Source organism: Uloborus diversus, chromosome 1, assembly GCF_026930045.1.
Source record: "Uloborus diversus isolate 005 chromosome 1, Udiv.v.3.1, whole genome shotgun sequence".
Lineage (NCBI taxonomy): Eukaryota > Metazoa > Arthropoda > Arachnida > Araneae > Uloboridae > Uloborus > Uloborus diversus.
Window position 1 is genome coordinate 5,403,905 of NC_072731.1, and position 16,093 is coordinate 5,419,997.

The window sequence follows — 16,093 nt, forward strand, 5'->3', positions numbered from 1 at the left end:
AAAAATTTATTTTTAGTATAAAAAAAAGGGAAATGGAGGAATTTGGAATATACGGCCAGACTCACCGGGAAGGGGTTTTATGTTATGATTAATCGGATATATGGTTTGGTTTTAAATACTGCAATCGCTTACACAACTCGCACACAACCAACGGACTTTAATTTCAGCTATGAACGTGCGAAACGCAAAAGCCAAAAATGCGGCAAAAAGTACATGTAAGGACCAAATGAAGTCGCGACACAAGTAGAAGAGCTTATAACATATGTGAGATAGAACATTTTATTTTGAGCTTTGACAGAGTAGAACCTTCCGAAAATACAGAAACTATGGAAACTTTATGCCATTTCGCTTTTACCGGATGTATTTACATCCAAAACCACAATTTTTCACTCGTTAAAGCAGCAGTTCCTTGAAACCCCAAAACATACGTATGCAGTAATCTGTATACTGTTTGACTACGGATTGTATGTAATTCGGCAATCTGCCACGTAAAGACGATTCCATCCGAATGAATCTAGCAGGGGAGAAGGGAAAATAACGATGGGATTACGATGCACTAGCTTTATAATGTCACTAGTGCCTTATTCATTTATTGCATTCTCAAAAATAAAATAAAGGGAAACAAAAATAGTTATCATGGAAACAACAAAAAGAAAATACAATATTTTCATTTAGTTCAGGAACGTAAAAGCAAAATGGTAAGCTCAAAACTGTTGTGAAATAAATAAATCAATTAATTTTTGCCATGAGAATATAGATCGAATATAATTTAGATTTAAAAAATGTTGCTGTGAGCCAATTTTCATTTTTACAAAACCACTTACCTCCTGTAATATTTTAATAACTTTATTTCTCGAAATTCAGGACCGTCAACGATGGATAAGATCATTTGTGGGATTACTTCTAAAGTGTAGCTTTTTAAGTTTAATCTGCTTTGTTAAAAATAAAAATGTTCGTAAAGGATGTTTCGGATTTTGTTGTTCTGTTGTAGTATATTTTCAGACCGGTAGGGGCAAAAACCGCCAACCCGGTTTTCACATCCAGAGACTGCAGTTTACTCCTTGTCCCTTACGGACCCATCAGTCTGGATTAGTTATTAACCGAATTGGATGCAAATGTGATCTCATTGAATCTGAGGTTGCCAATTCGCAACTCCAGCGCTCGAATACGCTACTTGCGGTGATTTACAAAACTGCCGAAGAAACTAAAACATTGCCACGTTGTGTTCCAAGTGTGTCTGTTGACGTAAACACAGGCAGTTTGTTCTGAGTATTTATTAACGCAATCGATGTGTCTTAGTTTGCTTTCATCTACAGAAATTAATTCGTCCCTTAGTAGTATTCCCGAGCTTCTCAAAATAATGTTAGTTTTCCTTATTTCCTTCTAAAATATGAGTTGATTGAGAAAAGGTGAAAGCGAAAAATCTGGATTAACAAACTTGGATAACGTTATACAAAGTAAAAAATTTTATTGTTTTGTATGAATTTGTAAGAATATGAGTTTTTTTTTTTAATCTTAAATTAATTTAAGTAACCATATTTTACAGCAGCATTTAGTTGGAATGGACAGTATGTAAAATATTTTCTTGAATATATTATCGTAGAACAAAATGAAAAATGTTTAACCGAGAAAGAATTTACTTTATTCCTTTTATTCTCAGCTGAAAGGTTTCGCCAAATTTGTTTAGGGGTTATAGTTTTAGTATTGTGCGAGCAAAGTAGCCTTGGCGAGATTTCGCGTTTTTAGTTAAACCATTTTTAATTTTTATCATGAGTGGAATACAATGGTAGTAAGATTACAGAATTCGATAAGTAAAAAGAAATAATGGTCAATCAACTGAAAAGAAAACTACCACCATATATCCGTAAGAATTTTGTAGATGATTTGCATAACATGACATAATTAAATCGTAACTCAGAAATTAGAAACATCGAAACAGAAAAATTTTAAATTAACTGATTCGGGAATTCGAGAGAAATAACTCAGCTACAAATGCAAAACAATAAACGCTAGTTAAACAAGGCAAATAAGTATCATATTCTTTTGGTAATAATTTGTAATGTCATATTAAATTTTATAGCATTAATTGTTATTCTTGTCAGGCCACAATTATTATTTAGTTTTATCAAGAATTGATAAATATCGAATTCAACATCGTGAAAATGGCTGCTTAGAACTACGAACTACGTAGTTTGCATTAATTTCTGACGTTTAGTAATGCTTCTTGAATTCTCATTTCTTTCTACGTGGGCCAGAATATCAACAAGACTTTGAAAATTAATTTAAAAAGAATGAAGCGAAAAAATCATGCATACGAACAAAATTTAGTAGGCTTATTAGCATTTTCTTCGTTACCATGTGCGTTTGTTTTAGTTTTTTCGTCCGCCATTAGACAGTGACTGCAGTGCTCCCTATAGTTCGTTGGAGTTGCGAATAAACTGGTAGATAAAGTAAATGTGTATTGCCAGCGAGAGTCATAGAGTGACCTCACTGTTTAATACCTTTTACAGTTAAATACTTTTTCGTTCGTTTTTTCCCCAACTATCTTACAGCGTGAAGCCTCTGGAAAATAGAGAGTGCTTTTAACAACTGATAATAAAAACGGAGACTAAAAACCTGTAGAGGCAGTGGTTTCAAAGTCGTTACACTTTTAATGAATTCTTGACAAACGAAGCTTTCTACTTAAAGTAAAATAATGTTTGGTCTTGTTGTAAAACAGACACAGATCAAGATTACACATTGTTGAAATCCCCACGAGCGTTACATTCCTAGATTTTTCTTTTTTCTTTTTCTTTTTTTTTTTTGCAGTTAAATTACTACAATATATTATTTTTTGCAATTAATTACGGCGAAAAGTAATTAACTACCTGAACTCCAAGTAGCTATTTTTATATTTTCAAAATTACCTTTTATTTTCTTCTTAATTCGTTTGTTGGTTTGTTGCTTTAACGGGTACGATGGAACAAGATTTAAAGTACATAATAAAAGAAAAAAGGGGAAAATAATTAATTAAATCATTTCTCAGAAATCTTTGCTTATAAGTTTAAAAAATATATTTATTGGAAAAAGAAATTAAAAAAACTTTTAAACTTAAAAAAAATATATATCCCTTTGATCTATATATATCTTATTATATTTTGGTATAAAATTCAATATTAGTTATCCAACGAATTCATACAGCATTTTTGCATTCTTGAGAAATGATTTCTGAGAATCATTTTTAGCAACACATTTATATATATATATATATATATATATATATATATATATATATATATATATATATATATATATATATATATATATATATATATATATATATATATATATATATATATATATATATATATATATATATATATATATATATATATATATATATGCACTTAACCGAGATAATATTCGGCGAGCATAATATAATGTTTTTTAGAAGAAATCTTTACATTTGTTTTCTTTTAAAAGCTTTTTCAAATTCACTGTAGGTGGAAAATATGTATTGATTAAGCGAAGCATGGAAAACGGAAGCTATATTCGGTTGCTGAAACATCATTAGTTGCGCAACGATTTTCTTCTTCAAGTTGAAGAAGTTAATTTAAATTTTCTAAAGTCTAATCTGATACGTAGCTACATTCCACAAAACACTCAATTCTATTAGGGTGAATATAAAAGAGAAAAAGTATTCATTTTATCTTTCTCTTTGGACATGTATAAAAGGAGTACGAATACTTTCAATACAGAAAACGTTTGTTAATTAATGTCTTTGTCAAGAATCAAGTGGAATATTTTCCCTGTTTTCCTTAAATGAATTCCAAGCCATTAATGTTTGTTTTTCTTTCTTTTTGCCTGGAATTTGCATTTTTAGACAAGATTCCTTTATAATAATTTTATAAATAAAGCGCTTATAGAATAGTTTATTGTTTCTCTAAATTAATGACCACAAATTCTGAAAGCTTAAACAAGATTTTAGTTTAAAATATGATTTATTCAGACTTGAAAAAATGCAAAAGTTTGTTTGCCCTAATTTTACTATTCTTTAAATATAACATGTATTTCAAAGTAAACTTTTTTTTCAAATAATTACCGTTCATGCTAACGAATACGTTAATTACTAAATATATGCAGCGCCGGCATAAAAAAATCTTTACACTTAGTTGGTAATTAAAAACTTGGCATGCAAACTTCTTGTCGTAATTTTACTTAGCATGCTCCCTAGTGATTTTGCCGAATATCGAATATTCGGTTACAATCTGGTGAAATATTCGGTATTCGGCCAAATTACTTGGGAGCATGCCAAGTATAATCATGACAAGAAGTTTGCATGTAAAGTTTAAAATTGCCAACCAATGTAAAGATTTATTTACGGCACCATACAAACTATGTAGAATTTATTTTATAATTTCGGCAACGTATCTCTCATACCCATGGATATATACACATTTCGTTTACATATACAATTTTATGTGAAGGTTTTCGGGTCATAACAAGCAGAGTTTTCCGTCAAACATTACTAAAATATCAGAATATTTGGTAGCATACAAGAAAAACATAAGAAAATTTTAAATTAAAAAAAAATTAAAATTTGTTGAAATATGAACGTTTAAATAAATTAATTTTTCACGGTACCTGCGCGACATATATCAATTTATAACATTCATAATTCAAAGCCCAGGTAGATCTGCAACTCATTACAAAATTCCAGTTCAATAACTTCAAAATATAAAAAGTTATCAGAGATCTAAGGAGATGAATTTCAATAACTCTTGGACAGGCGATGAATCGTGAGGGATTGTCTGCAAATAATCCATCTTTATCATGAATCACTCTGCATGACAGCAAGAAAGTGTTCCCAGTTTGTGAACGACCCCCTACGGTTCGTCGCCTCTTTAAGAGTTATTGAAATTCGTCTTGTAGATCGCTGATAACTTTTTAATTCTTTAAAGATATCGAACTGGATTTTTATTATGAGTTGCAGGATCTATTTGCGCTTTGGATTATGAAGGTTATAAATTGCAATCTTTTGCGCATACGCAGTGAAAATTTAACTGTTTTAAACGTTCAAATTTCATAAAATTTCCAATATTTTAATTTAAAATTTTATTATTATGTTTCTCTTATATGCTGTCAAACATTATGAATGTTTAGTAACACTTGACAGAAAATTCTATGCTATAAGACGAAAGCCTTAAAATGAACTTTCCATTTTAAAAGAAATGCTTATAACTCGGTGGATATAAAATCTAAAATTAAACTATACAAAGTTTGTACAGTGCCAGTTAAAAATCTTTACATCTGGTTGGCAATCAAAAACTTTACATGCAAACTTCTTGTCATGATTATACTTGGCATGCTCCCTAGCAGTTTGGCCGAGTACCGAATATTCGGCCACAATCTGGAAAAATATTTGGTATTCTGTCAAATGACTAGGAATCATTGCGAGTAAAATCAAGACAAGAAGTTTGCATGTATAGTTTATAATTGCTAATCAAATGTAAAGATTTTTTTGCCGGCACTGTATACATACCAATACTTCTAAATTTTAATTTTAATAAGATAATTTAAAAGTATTTCAGTCAGTTAGAAACTGACATTATAACAATACTCATAGCAAGTGCGTGAAATTTAGCAAGAGTGCGAAATATACCTATAGTGTTCCGTTTTAACCTGCAAGACCTTTATTTTCGCAACCGTTAGTCCTAGATGTATACTTCCAGTTATAAAAATGTTCAAACTCAGATGCAGAGTAAAGTTATGAATGTTTGAAGTGAAAATAAAAATTATTAAAAAAATATAAAACGTAACTTTTTATACCGGTCCCAGGTCCTCTAACTTTTGTTTAGGACATAATCTCCATTGACAAGTAATTCCAACACAAAAAGCTTGAAATTAGTTAGATCAATATTCACCAAGACATGAAACGCAGCGTTTTGTGACTTACACCACTTTTCACTCGCCGTCAATTACTTTTGGGGGAAAATATAGCGGTAACAAGTGGTTAAAATTATATGCGTGCATTGAGTGGTTTTTCAAATTGTTCGAGGTTTTATAGTTTGTTTTGAGTATCACGACGTAACATTTGAATACATTTTTGAATTGCAATGAAAATATAAACATTTTGTTTTTTTTACTTCGACAACCTAGCATTCTTCTGTAGGGGCGATAAGGAGGGCGTTGTCGACCAGCAAGACTGCCCCCAGAGCATCACAAACATTTTCAATGCGATTCAGATGTATAGAACGTGCTGGCCGTCCGATGGGTTGAATATTTTGAGTGAGCCAGGCTCTCCTGAATAGCTAGCGATTGTTAGATGAAATATTGCATTGCGAATTAATCGAGCACAGCTCCACGGAACACGTGAACATGAGGCATCAGAACAACATTAATGTATCGCCAACCGTCATAGTCTTGTTTGAAACTTTTTGGAGGCACATGAGTGATGTACTGCCGTTGATCATAATCCTACTCCTTGCCCTGCCACAACTCGTAGGGTACTAGTCCTTTTCTTTTATATTTACCGGCTTGTATGCTGTACTACTCTCACGCCAGGTCAGTACCGGTTAGTATATATATATATATATATATATATATATATATATATATATATATATATATATATATATATATATATATATATATATATATATATATATATATATATATATATATATATATATATATATATATATATATATATATATATAATTAAGGTTGGTGAACAAATATTAAGGCGGAAAAATCAAACACAATGGAATTTGATTTATTTCTTGACTAGAATTTTGTGTCGACTTATATCAGGAAGCAAAACATAAGTAAATCCTTCTAACATATGAATAATCACTTACATCATTTTTACAGCAGTATTTTCAAAATTTGTTTCCAATAGATACCCAACCACTCCATTTTCATCAAATAATTAAATTTTATCTTTCTTTTAAATTAAGAGCGAAGGGTTCGTGAGACAATAATAGCTACATTTCGCTACATAAAACAAGACGAAGATCCTTATAAATTTCCTTTATGTAAACAAATATTCATAACTAAAATTTTTATACCACTGAAACTTATTACAATTCATTAAATTACAGAAAAAAAACTCGCATTTTTTTTTTTCTTTTTTCCCGGCGCCGCGAACGAAACTTCGCTTTTGCGCATGTGCAAGAAGCAAACTCATCCTTCTCCTCCGAATCTCTCAGCAATGCTAGAGCACTCCCGATAATGCTGTCAGAGGAAGAGAAACATCTGGTAGTGTGGTCGCTAATAGCTCTGTCGGAGAGGGATGACGTCCCTTTTTATTTAGCACGTGTATCTAACACAAAATGATTCTCTATAAAAATATATCGGAAACAAGTATGACTATACAACTTTCTATAATCTACTAACCTATTACTTATATCCTTTAATATTCAAACATTGATTTCCATTTAAGAAATGTTTCGAACAGTTATATTACTCGTTTCACCTTTACAGTATATTTTCTGAAAACTGCTTGGCAGTGATTTCTGCATTGGAAGCGGTAAAATAATTTGATGGTAAAAACAATGATTTACGCGTTATTATACATAGTTTTAAATGTGTTTAAGACCAGCTACCATTTCTACACATGACATTTTTTCATAATGGATAAACTGTTTTGTATGAAAGAAGAAATTCCGTGTTTTAAGTATTTAAAGAATATAGGATCCAGAATTGTGCAAGTCATAGTCTGTGAGAGTTTGAAAAACGTGTATCTTATGAAGTGACGACAATGAAGTTCATATCTGCCACCTATCCTTCATACTCCAATGATTTTAATTAACTAGTGAAAACTCTTGTAAACGTTTCATCTTTCACTTTGTAAATGAACGAGTTTTGATATGTATAATACGACTCGCAACATCGCTTGGTAAAAAAAAAATTAAACAAGAAAATTGAAGAAGAAAGTGATTGAAAAGTATGGAAAATTATTACGTCTTAGAATTAAAAGTAACACTTAAGAAAGTTATAAAACTTGGTGGAGTAATATCATACGCTTTGAATAAAATGGCTCAGTTTAATGGTTGCATATTATGATATGACACACTTGCATTGACTGCGAAGTTCGAAATATAATGCATAAGAAACAAAATAGTGCTTAATTTACGCTTATTGATTGAGTCAAAATATCTTTCGTCTAATTTCCTTTTGTATTGTCGACTTAAAATTCATTTTAATCAGGATCCAGAAACTTCGGTTTCAAAACAAAATAAACTATGATTTCCTCCAATTCATCGATCGCACAAAAACATGAAAAGTGTGCGATTATGCTATGGCTTTTATCTTCTGCGATCAAAGTTTCTGGTTCAATCTACGAACCGGATCTCGAGTCTCGACACCTCAGCACAAGGGTTGTGCATACCCGCTACGGCACCTTAAGAGGCTTCATAAGCACACTGTCGAACCGGGAACTACAACCTGTGGAAGTATTCTTGGGTATTCCATACGCAGGAGCACCCACCGGAAGACTGAGATTCATGCCACCTGTAACCTCTCCCCACTGGAGAGGTATTCGAATCGCTGATATGTGGGGTCCAGTGTGCCCTCAAAAGCATCCAGACATCTCAGACGATGGTGAAGCGCTTAAAAGAATGCCACATGGTAGGCTGCGGTACTTGAAAAGATTGATTCCTCACCTTAATCACCAGAGCGAGGATTGCTTGTATCTTAACATCTACGCACCAGCTGTCGGTAAGTTGTTTATAGCTGGGGTGAACTTAACCTGGCAGCGTCATAATGTTGAGGTTAGGATCTGCGCACACATCACAATGCTGCCAGGTTAGGTTTGCCCTAACTACTGTTGAAAACTGCTGTTATCTCAATTTGTTAACACTTAAGTAGTCGCGCATTGGTCTTTTCACCGCCCGTTTTTTTTTTGCTCTATCCCACCATCCCTTACATTGATAATGTGGCCCATCTATGAAGCTGACCTCCCAAACCCCCAACCCTCACACAGAATTCGGAAAATTTCTTTCGGTGTTTCAAGGTTGCACAGCTTTCGGAAATGTATGTCAGTCATTTAGACCAGTGCTGTCCAACTAGAGGTCCGAAGGCCGCATGCGGCCCGCGAACACATATTTTGCGGCCCGCATCGATGTTGACATTCCTCAGTTTGTAAAGAAGGCGGATTGGCCTCAGTTTTCCCATCAAAATGTAAGCTAATTGTTTTACAATCCTTCTGTTTCATTGTTTTATAATTAATGATTCATTACTATTTATTGTTATTGTATAAGAGGTAAGAAAACTGCGGCCCGCCAAGTGATTAGTGACTGGAGTTCTGGCCCGTTGGCTCTCAGCAATTGGACAGCCCCTGATTTAGACTAATAGCGCGACAACCTAGTCAAGTCCCCGACAGTAATTTTTTTTGAGATTACGCTGCAAATTTTTTCTTCATTACATATTTTTGTATCGTAAATTGTATCTATTCTATTAGCTGAAGGAAACCTTAAAAGAAATTATTCAAAGTTATTATTTTTCGTCTTATAGATCGCTAGGTTGTTGAAAAGCCCGAAACGCGAGCACTAACGGAATGTAAAGAAAAGCGACTGCAGCTGGGTTAAAGTGCTTTCAGTTCAGTTTTTGGATTCATGTTTTTTTATTGCATAATTGTAAAGTGCTTAAAGGAGTGCTATATGGTTGGCTATGATACTTGATTCCTCACCTTTGTTATTAAAGCGAGAAATGTTATTAATGCTTGTTTTTAACACCAGCGGTGCCCGCACGGCTTTGCTCGTAGTAGAAAATTAAGAGGTCATTTGGTTCGCCTGTATATTTACAAATAATGACCGTTGAATTTCTCGCCAATTTGCTATGCTTATTTGCTCGCCAATGTTACGGTTCCACGTTATGATAATTTCGTAATTTTCTCTTCCACGTTGTGATAATTTGCTCGGTAAAATGTTCTTAAAATTGGAATAGAGAAAGAACAAAATCGAATTTCCGAAAATCGCTTCGAGATGCACACCCCCATGCTATAAACTAAATGTGTGCCAAATTTTATGAAAATCGTCCGAACGGTCTAGGCGCTTTGTGCTTCACAGACATCGTGACATCCAGACAGAGATCCAGACTTTGAGCTTTATTATTAGTAAAGATTGTATCTTGGACCATATATGGATCAGCTATTGGTAAGTTGTTTATACTTGGGGGCGAACCTAATCTTGCAGCGTCGTAATGCTGTTATTGGGATCTGCGTAGACATCACAATACTAAAAGGAATTGCATTTATATCGATTTGTTAAAAAGCTTTCAGTTGATGTTTTAAATTCATGCTTTTTCTTTAAATTTCTTGACAGTGAAGCGCTTAAAAGAATACTATAGGGAGGCTGCGGTACTTGAAAAAGATTGATCCCTCAATTTATTATCAAAACGTAGACTGATTGTAGTTAATATTATATCTCAACATCTGCGCAATTTATAAAAGGTACGGTTATTTACAAACATTTAGTGTGCAGAATGTGTGAACGTAGTAATATTTAAAGCTGCAAAATTAAGCAGTATTTGTATTGTGATTTAAGAGATGAATTTTTCTGTCTGCTTTTGAGGGTACTAACTTACAAAAATCAAATTTTTCGAAATATTTTCATGATGTTAGTTATTTATTCTTATTGTTTCTGGACAATGAACAAGCACAGATCAAAAGCATACACTTTACGGTGTATAATTCTTAACAAAACATTGTTTCGGCACGAAGAAGTTCTTTATCAGATGAAATTTATCTTTAAACTAAATCGAAAAAAATGCCTTGAAAAATTCAGTGTTTGCTCGTTTTTAAGCTGAACTCAAATAGTTTTTAAAATACTTTCTTTATTTAGAAAAAGTAATATTTTTATGTGTCCTTTATGTCATTTCTCTACAGACACCGTTCTGAAAAATTGGAATACTGCAATTGCTACATAACTTTAAGTGGCTATAAAGCGATTTTATGTTTTGTTTTAAATAGAGTTTCTTTTTTCCTCGCCTCTGAATTTGAGCGTTAAAGAATGTAATCATTTCTCGCATAATCCTCGTATCATATTATCGTATAAGTAAAATTACTTTCACAAGAGATATTTAAAATTAAGTGCCGTTTTAAAATAAAACGAGCTGATGTGTGCATCACATGACTTCCTTTTACTCCAATTTAATGTCATTTCCCCATTACTGGCAATTTTAATGTGATTTAATAGTTTTACTCCCTAAATATCACCAACAAATTGAATTAGATTTTTAAAAAAAAGTTACCAGATTTTTCGGAAGCTTGGCGACCAAAAGACTGGCGATGTATCGCCAAGTCTTCGCCAAATTATAGCGCCACTTGAGTTTACATCGAAAGTAACAATGATTTCCCCTCAAAAGAGACACCTTTAGAAACACCCGAATGCAGCCAAAAGGGGAGGTGCACAACTAGACACTACTAGGAGTCTACATAACAAATTTCAACTTTCTAGGACTTACCGTTCTTGAGTTATGCGACGTACACACGCACATCTGCCCTTACGCACATCCGCACATACGCACATCCGCATATACGCACATACATACATACGTACATACAGACGTCAAGAGAAATATTGTTGTGATTAACTCGGGAATTGTCGTTATGGATATTTCGCGTGTCTATATGTTCTTAGGCACTTATCCACGAGTGGTCGAGTCGAAAAAAAAATCAATATTCATTCAGGGGTGAGTAAAATGGATTTTTTTTTTTTTTTTTTTTTGCGAATACAATACATCCTTTTTTGTAAAAGGAAGTAAAAAGAACAAGTACAGATCGAGTCAACAAATTTATTTCACAAAAATCTACCAACCTTTACACTTATTTATTTATTTATTTATTTATTTATTTATTTATTTTTTTGACGTTGCTCCCATAATTTTCCAAGCATTTTTCATAGCGTGGTACATGTTTTTCTAAACTTATTCGTAGAAAGCCGCTTGTGTAGTCAACCATTGGGTAACATGGTCTCTGAGCTCATCATGAATGTCGTGCTATCGACCGCCAAGGAAATACATTAGATGAAAAAAAAGAAGAAAATTGGTGCAAACAAGGTTGGGTCTGTCCGGAAAATGTTCAAAAACGTCACAACACCCTGTAAGAGTCCACAGGGTTGACAACACAGGCGGCAACTTTCTTGAATAGGTACACAAAAACTTGTGCCACGCTATGATATATGCTTGGAAAATCACGAGAGAAATATCGAAAAATAGCGTAAGGTTGGTAGATTTTTGTGAAATAAAATTCTTTGTTTCATCCTCTTTTTTATTTCAAAACGGTAATTACTTTAAAAACATCGCTCGTATTAAAAGCTTAGTGATATGTTTCGCAAGATGCTAACATATGATAGAAATCCTCCCTGACAACACACGAATCCAGAACTCAACAGCACTCCCTATAACGCTTGGATCTCAACCAGAGTCTCTTAGAAAATATGAGAAACCGTTTCATGTATACGTGGCTACCAGAGGTGGTTACTCATTTTATTAAACTGCCCTAATCAGCTTTGTACTTAATTTCTTCAACTAAATTGCATGCCGTTAATCAGTCCATTTTTCTTTCAAACTTCTTTTTTTGGCTAATGAAGATGCATGAGGTCCATCATTTGCATTGTTTTCATCGGTTACAACTACATTAAAATGGTATTTCACGTTTACGTCATTCTGACTGAAAATGTCTTAAACATTTATGTCAATAAGGAGCGATTCTCTTGTTGTTGTTGTTGTCGTGTGCCTGCTAGGCTGGCAATAGGGAAGTTTTCGATTTTTCAATTTTATTTTTATGTGATAGAGTAACATGTATAAACATCATAGGTGAAAAAATTTTTGCGATACGAAAAGTAGTTTTTTTAAATTAATTTTTAAAGTTCAAGCTCTTGTGACGTCAAATGGCACAGGAAGTGACGTGATCCCCTCTTCCGATAGGGAAGAAGCGAAGGTCACGCATTCGACTTCGAAGACGAAACGTAAAAGGATTTCTCCTCGCATTTAACTCCTCGCGTTTCTGGAACATTAAACCTCTCATCCTCTCGAAAATATTCGAATATCTCATTGGTGTTACTTGAGCACGATTATTTAGATTGTGCTTTAACGAATCCGGCCTCCATAGTGTGTTCAAAATGATTATTGAATATCTAAAAAATAAAAATATCTGTGCGCTCAAAATTTTCCTCGAAAACAAGGGATCTTCGGCGGAAGGCGACCCATTCGCGCCCTGTGACGTAGGCTCGTGACGTTTCAGAAGCGCGCACTTTTGCGCGTGGATTTTTAAATATTCATTAAAAATCAACCACGGTGTTTTAAAATTCGGCGATGGTGAATTTTTTAGTTTAGAGGGTCAATTAACAATATCCATTAGCCAAAATATGACCATTTGATAGGTTGCAACTTCCCTATGGGGTGCGCTGCTTCACTTTTCCAATTGTACCGTTATTTGGTGTGAAGTCCAGCTTCTACGGTACACACATGCCATAAGGACCCGTTAATAGGGTAGGCAACCATTCACAGCATAACAACACATTCACACAAAGGAAGGACAAGGACAGGAGAGAGAAAGTACGTAAATGCCCGAGCCTTCCTGTCGCAGGCAGACATCTCTGACTACTAGACAAGGCTATACGAAAATAAAATATACTCTGTGTCATTAATTTCAGACAGAAAATAAGAATATCTTACTGGTTTGAAAATAAAAATATTAAATTAGGGTAGGCACCAGTAACATACAAGATTAAGACATCGCTCTCAGGTATACACATGTTTTTGAGCCTTTAAATGTATTTAGACTTTTAAAACTGTTTTTATCTCATGCAACTACATTTCATTTGACCGACCCCCAGTAACAGACCGAAAATTCTGATGACAGCCAGTAACAGATAGGATGAGGAAAAGATGAGTAATGGACTAAATTCCCCTATTCTCTTCAAAATGGGCAAAATTTCTTTATTTTTAGATCTAAAGTCTTATTAAATTCAAATGAACATGAAACACCGGCAGACCTCGTGGTGGCTGTTCATAACTTCCACCACTGATTTGTAAATACCAACTGGCTCATAAAATCCCAGCTGATAACACTAGATGGTTGCGCCGTATTTATGGGTGACAGCAACATCAATTTTCCCCGCCTAAAATTCTTATTATTTAAATCTAGACTTAAGACTGCCTGTTACTGAACCCTTGCCTGTTACTGGTGCCGTTAATCTACCTTGCTTGACTCGAAAGGCACTTATTTACTCATTTTAAAATGCAATTTTTATAAGTTAATTGATTTACTTTAGATGAGTTTTAGATACATATTTCAAAGATTTCTTGGATAAAGAAATCAATGAATATGAACTAAAAGAAAAGAATGCGTCTTTTGTCACCACCTTTGTTTAAAAAAAGAAAAAGAAAGGGCTAGTATTTAATACCAAAGAAGTAAACAAGTAAACACCTCTAGTCTGGCTTGAAATGTACTTATTTACGCGTTATGAAGACGAATCTTTCAATATCCACTGTACACACTTTTAATTTTGAAACTAATTTCACATAGTTTCGGATTTGTCGTTTCCAAGTATACAAATAACCATCTTTTTAAATAGATACTTTTAAAGTATTTTCAATATCGTCTTTACAGGTATAAGTAAAAAATATTTTTTCGTAGCTAAAAGAAATTTGTATACATGAAGCTTCCTTTGAAAATATAACAAGAATAAAGATCTTTTAAAGAAATATTTTATTAGTTGTATTAGCAGTTTTGTGTTTAGTTTTTATCTTCAACGTTAACAGAATAACTAAGTTTAATCTTCGTTTAAAAATACTTTAAAGTTTCAAACGAGAAGTTTGTAAAAAAAAAAATGCTACGCTCTAAAATAGTTATTATTGTTTTTTTTTTTTTTTTCAAAGACGTGACTTTTTTAACAGATTTTTTTCTCCCTAATGGAATGCGTAAAAATAAAATTATTTACGTATGAAAAAAGCTTAGTATACTTTGAGCAAATACCTTCTTTTTGCAGCATGACATAAAACACCGTTGAAACAAACTTTCTTAAACATGTGAGGAAATTATTTGTTGTTTTTCTGCTACAGGAATGGCTTTTAAGGGGACAATGGATATCAAATTCCTTTTTTTTTTAGTTTTCACACTAAAGACTTAAAAAATTTTGTGTGCATATGTATTTAAGCATAAATATATAGAGAAAAATAAAAAAACTCCAACCTTTTGAAAATATTTTATATTTAAATATAAAAAAAAATTTCAATGTTCTACGTGACGTAAATTTTTACATTTATGATTTTTTTTTTCGTAATAAATCATCACGAAGAAAACTTGGTATTACTTAGCGAGTTCCTTTAAGAATTAAATTTTTAAGAATTTGTTTTAGATACTTCGATAAAAAATCCCCAAAATTTCTCCTGCTAGTACTATTAGTCGATTTTTTAAAAACTTTCTTGAGGTTAGATTCCATAATGCATACCATGTTTTATTATTTGGTAAAACATGAGATCAAAATTTTAAACTCCGTGTACTTTGAACGAATATTGTGTCGCATGAAACCCTCTGCTGGTATGAAAATCGAGAAAATTTCGTTTCAAACATTACAAGTAAATAAGTAACTAACTTTTTAACAAGAAGTATTTGCTTGCGTGCGTTCAATCCTTATTTGCATGTCATGTTTACATTTATTAAAAATATCAATCCACTAAGAAAGTTCCTTTTAAAAGTAGATACAATTTGCTGCCACAAAAAGGGAAGAAACGTTCTCTGAGCGCTAAACGTTTATTTGTTTATGCAGAAGCAGGGGCGTAGCTAAGGGGGGGGGGTTGGGGACACCCCCCCCCCCGAAATGTTTGTCTCAAAAAAAGAGAAAAAGAAAAGAGAAGCAAAAAAAAAAGTAAAAAATCAAAATGACTTTTTTCTGAGTAACAAATATAAAAAATTCACTTCGTTCCCCCCCCCCCCAATGCCATTGAAAATCTGCTCCATGAGTGACCCTCAAGTATAAAGACGCCTGCCTCCCTCTGCTGCGACAATTTTTTGATAATTGAGTGAAATTTGACCCTTCGCTTTAGAAATGAGAATGATTTGTTACATCCACGTATATGTAGCCTTTCTTTGTCATAGATTCTGCAA

At 33.1% G+C, this 16,093-nt stretch overlaps 1 protein-coding gene across 1 annotated transcript in view; it reads left to right on the forward strand.

The window, feature by feature from the left end:
- Positions 1-8,519: 8,519 nt before the first annotated feature.
- LOC129234401 (neuroligin-4, X-linked-like) overlaps positions 8,520-16,093 on the forward strand; it is a 123,711-nt gene continuing 116,137 nt past the window's right edge. The window contains exon 1 of the mRNA XM_054868396.1: positions 8,520-8,700. Within this exon, the coding sequence (XP_054724371.1) occupies positions 8,535-8,700 (166 nt within the window). The 5' untranslated portion in view covers positions 8,520-8,534. The remainder of the gene's footprint in view (positions 8,701-16,093) is intronic.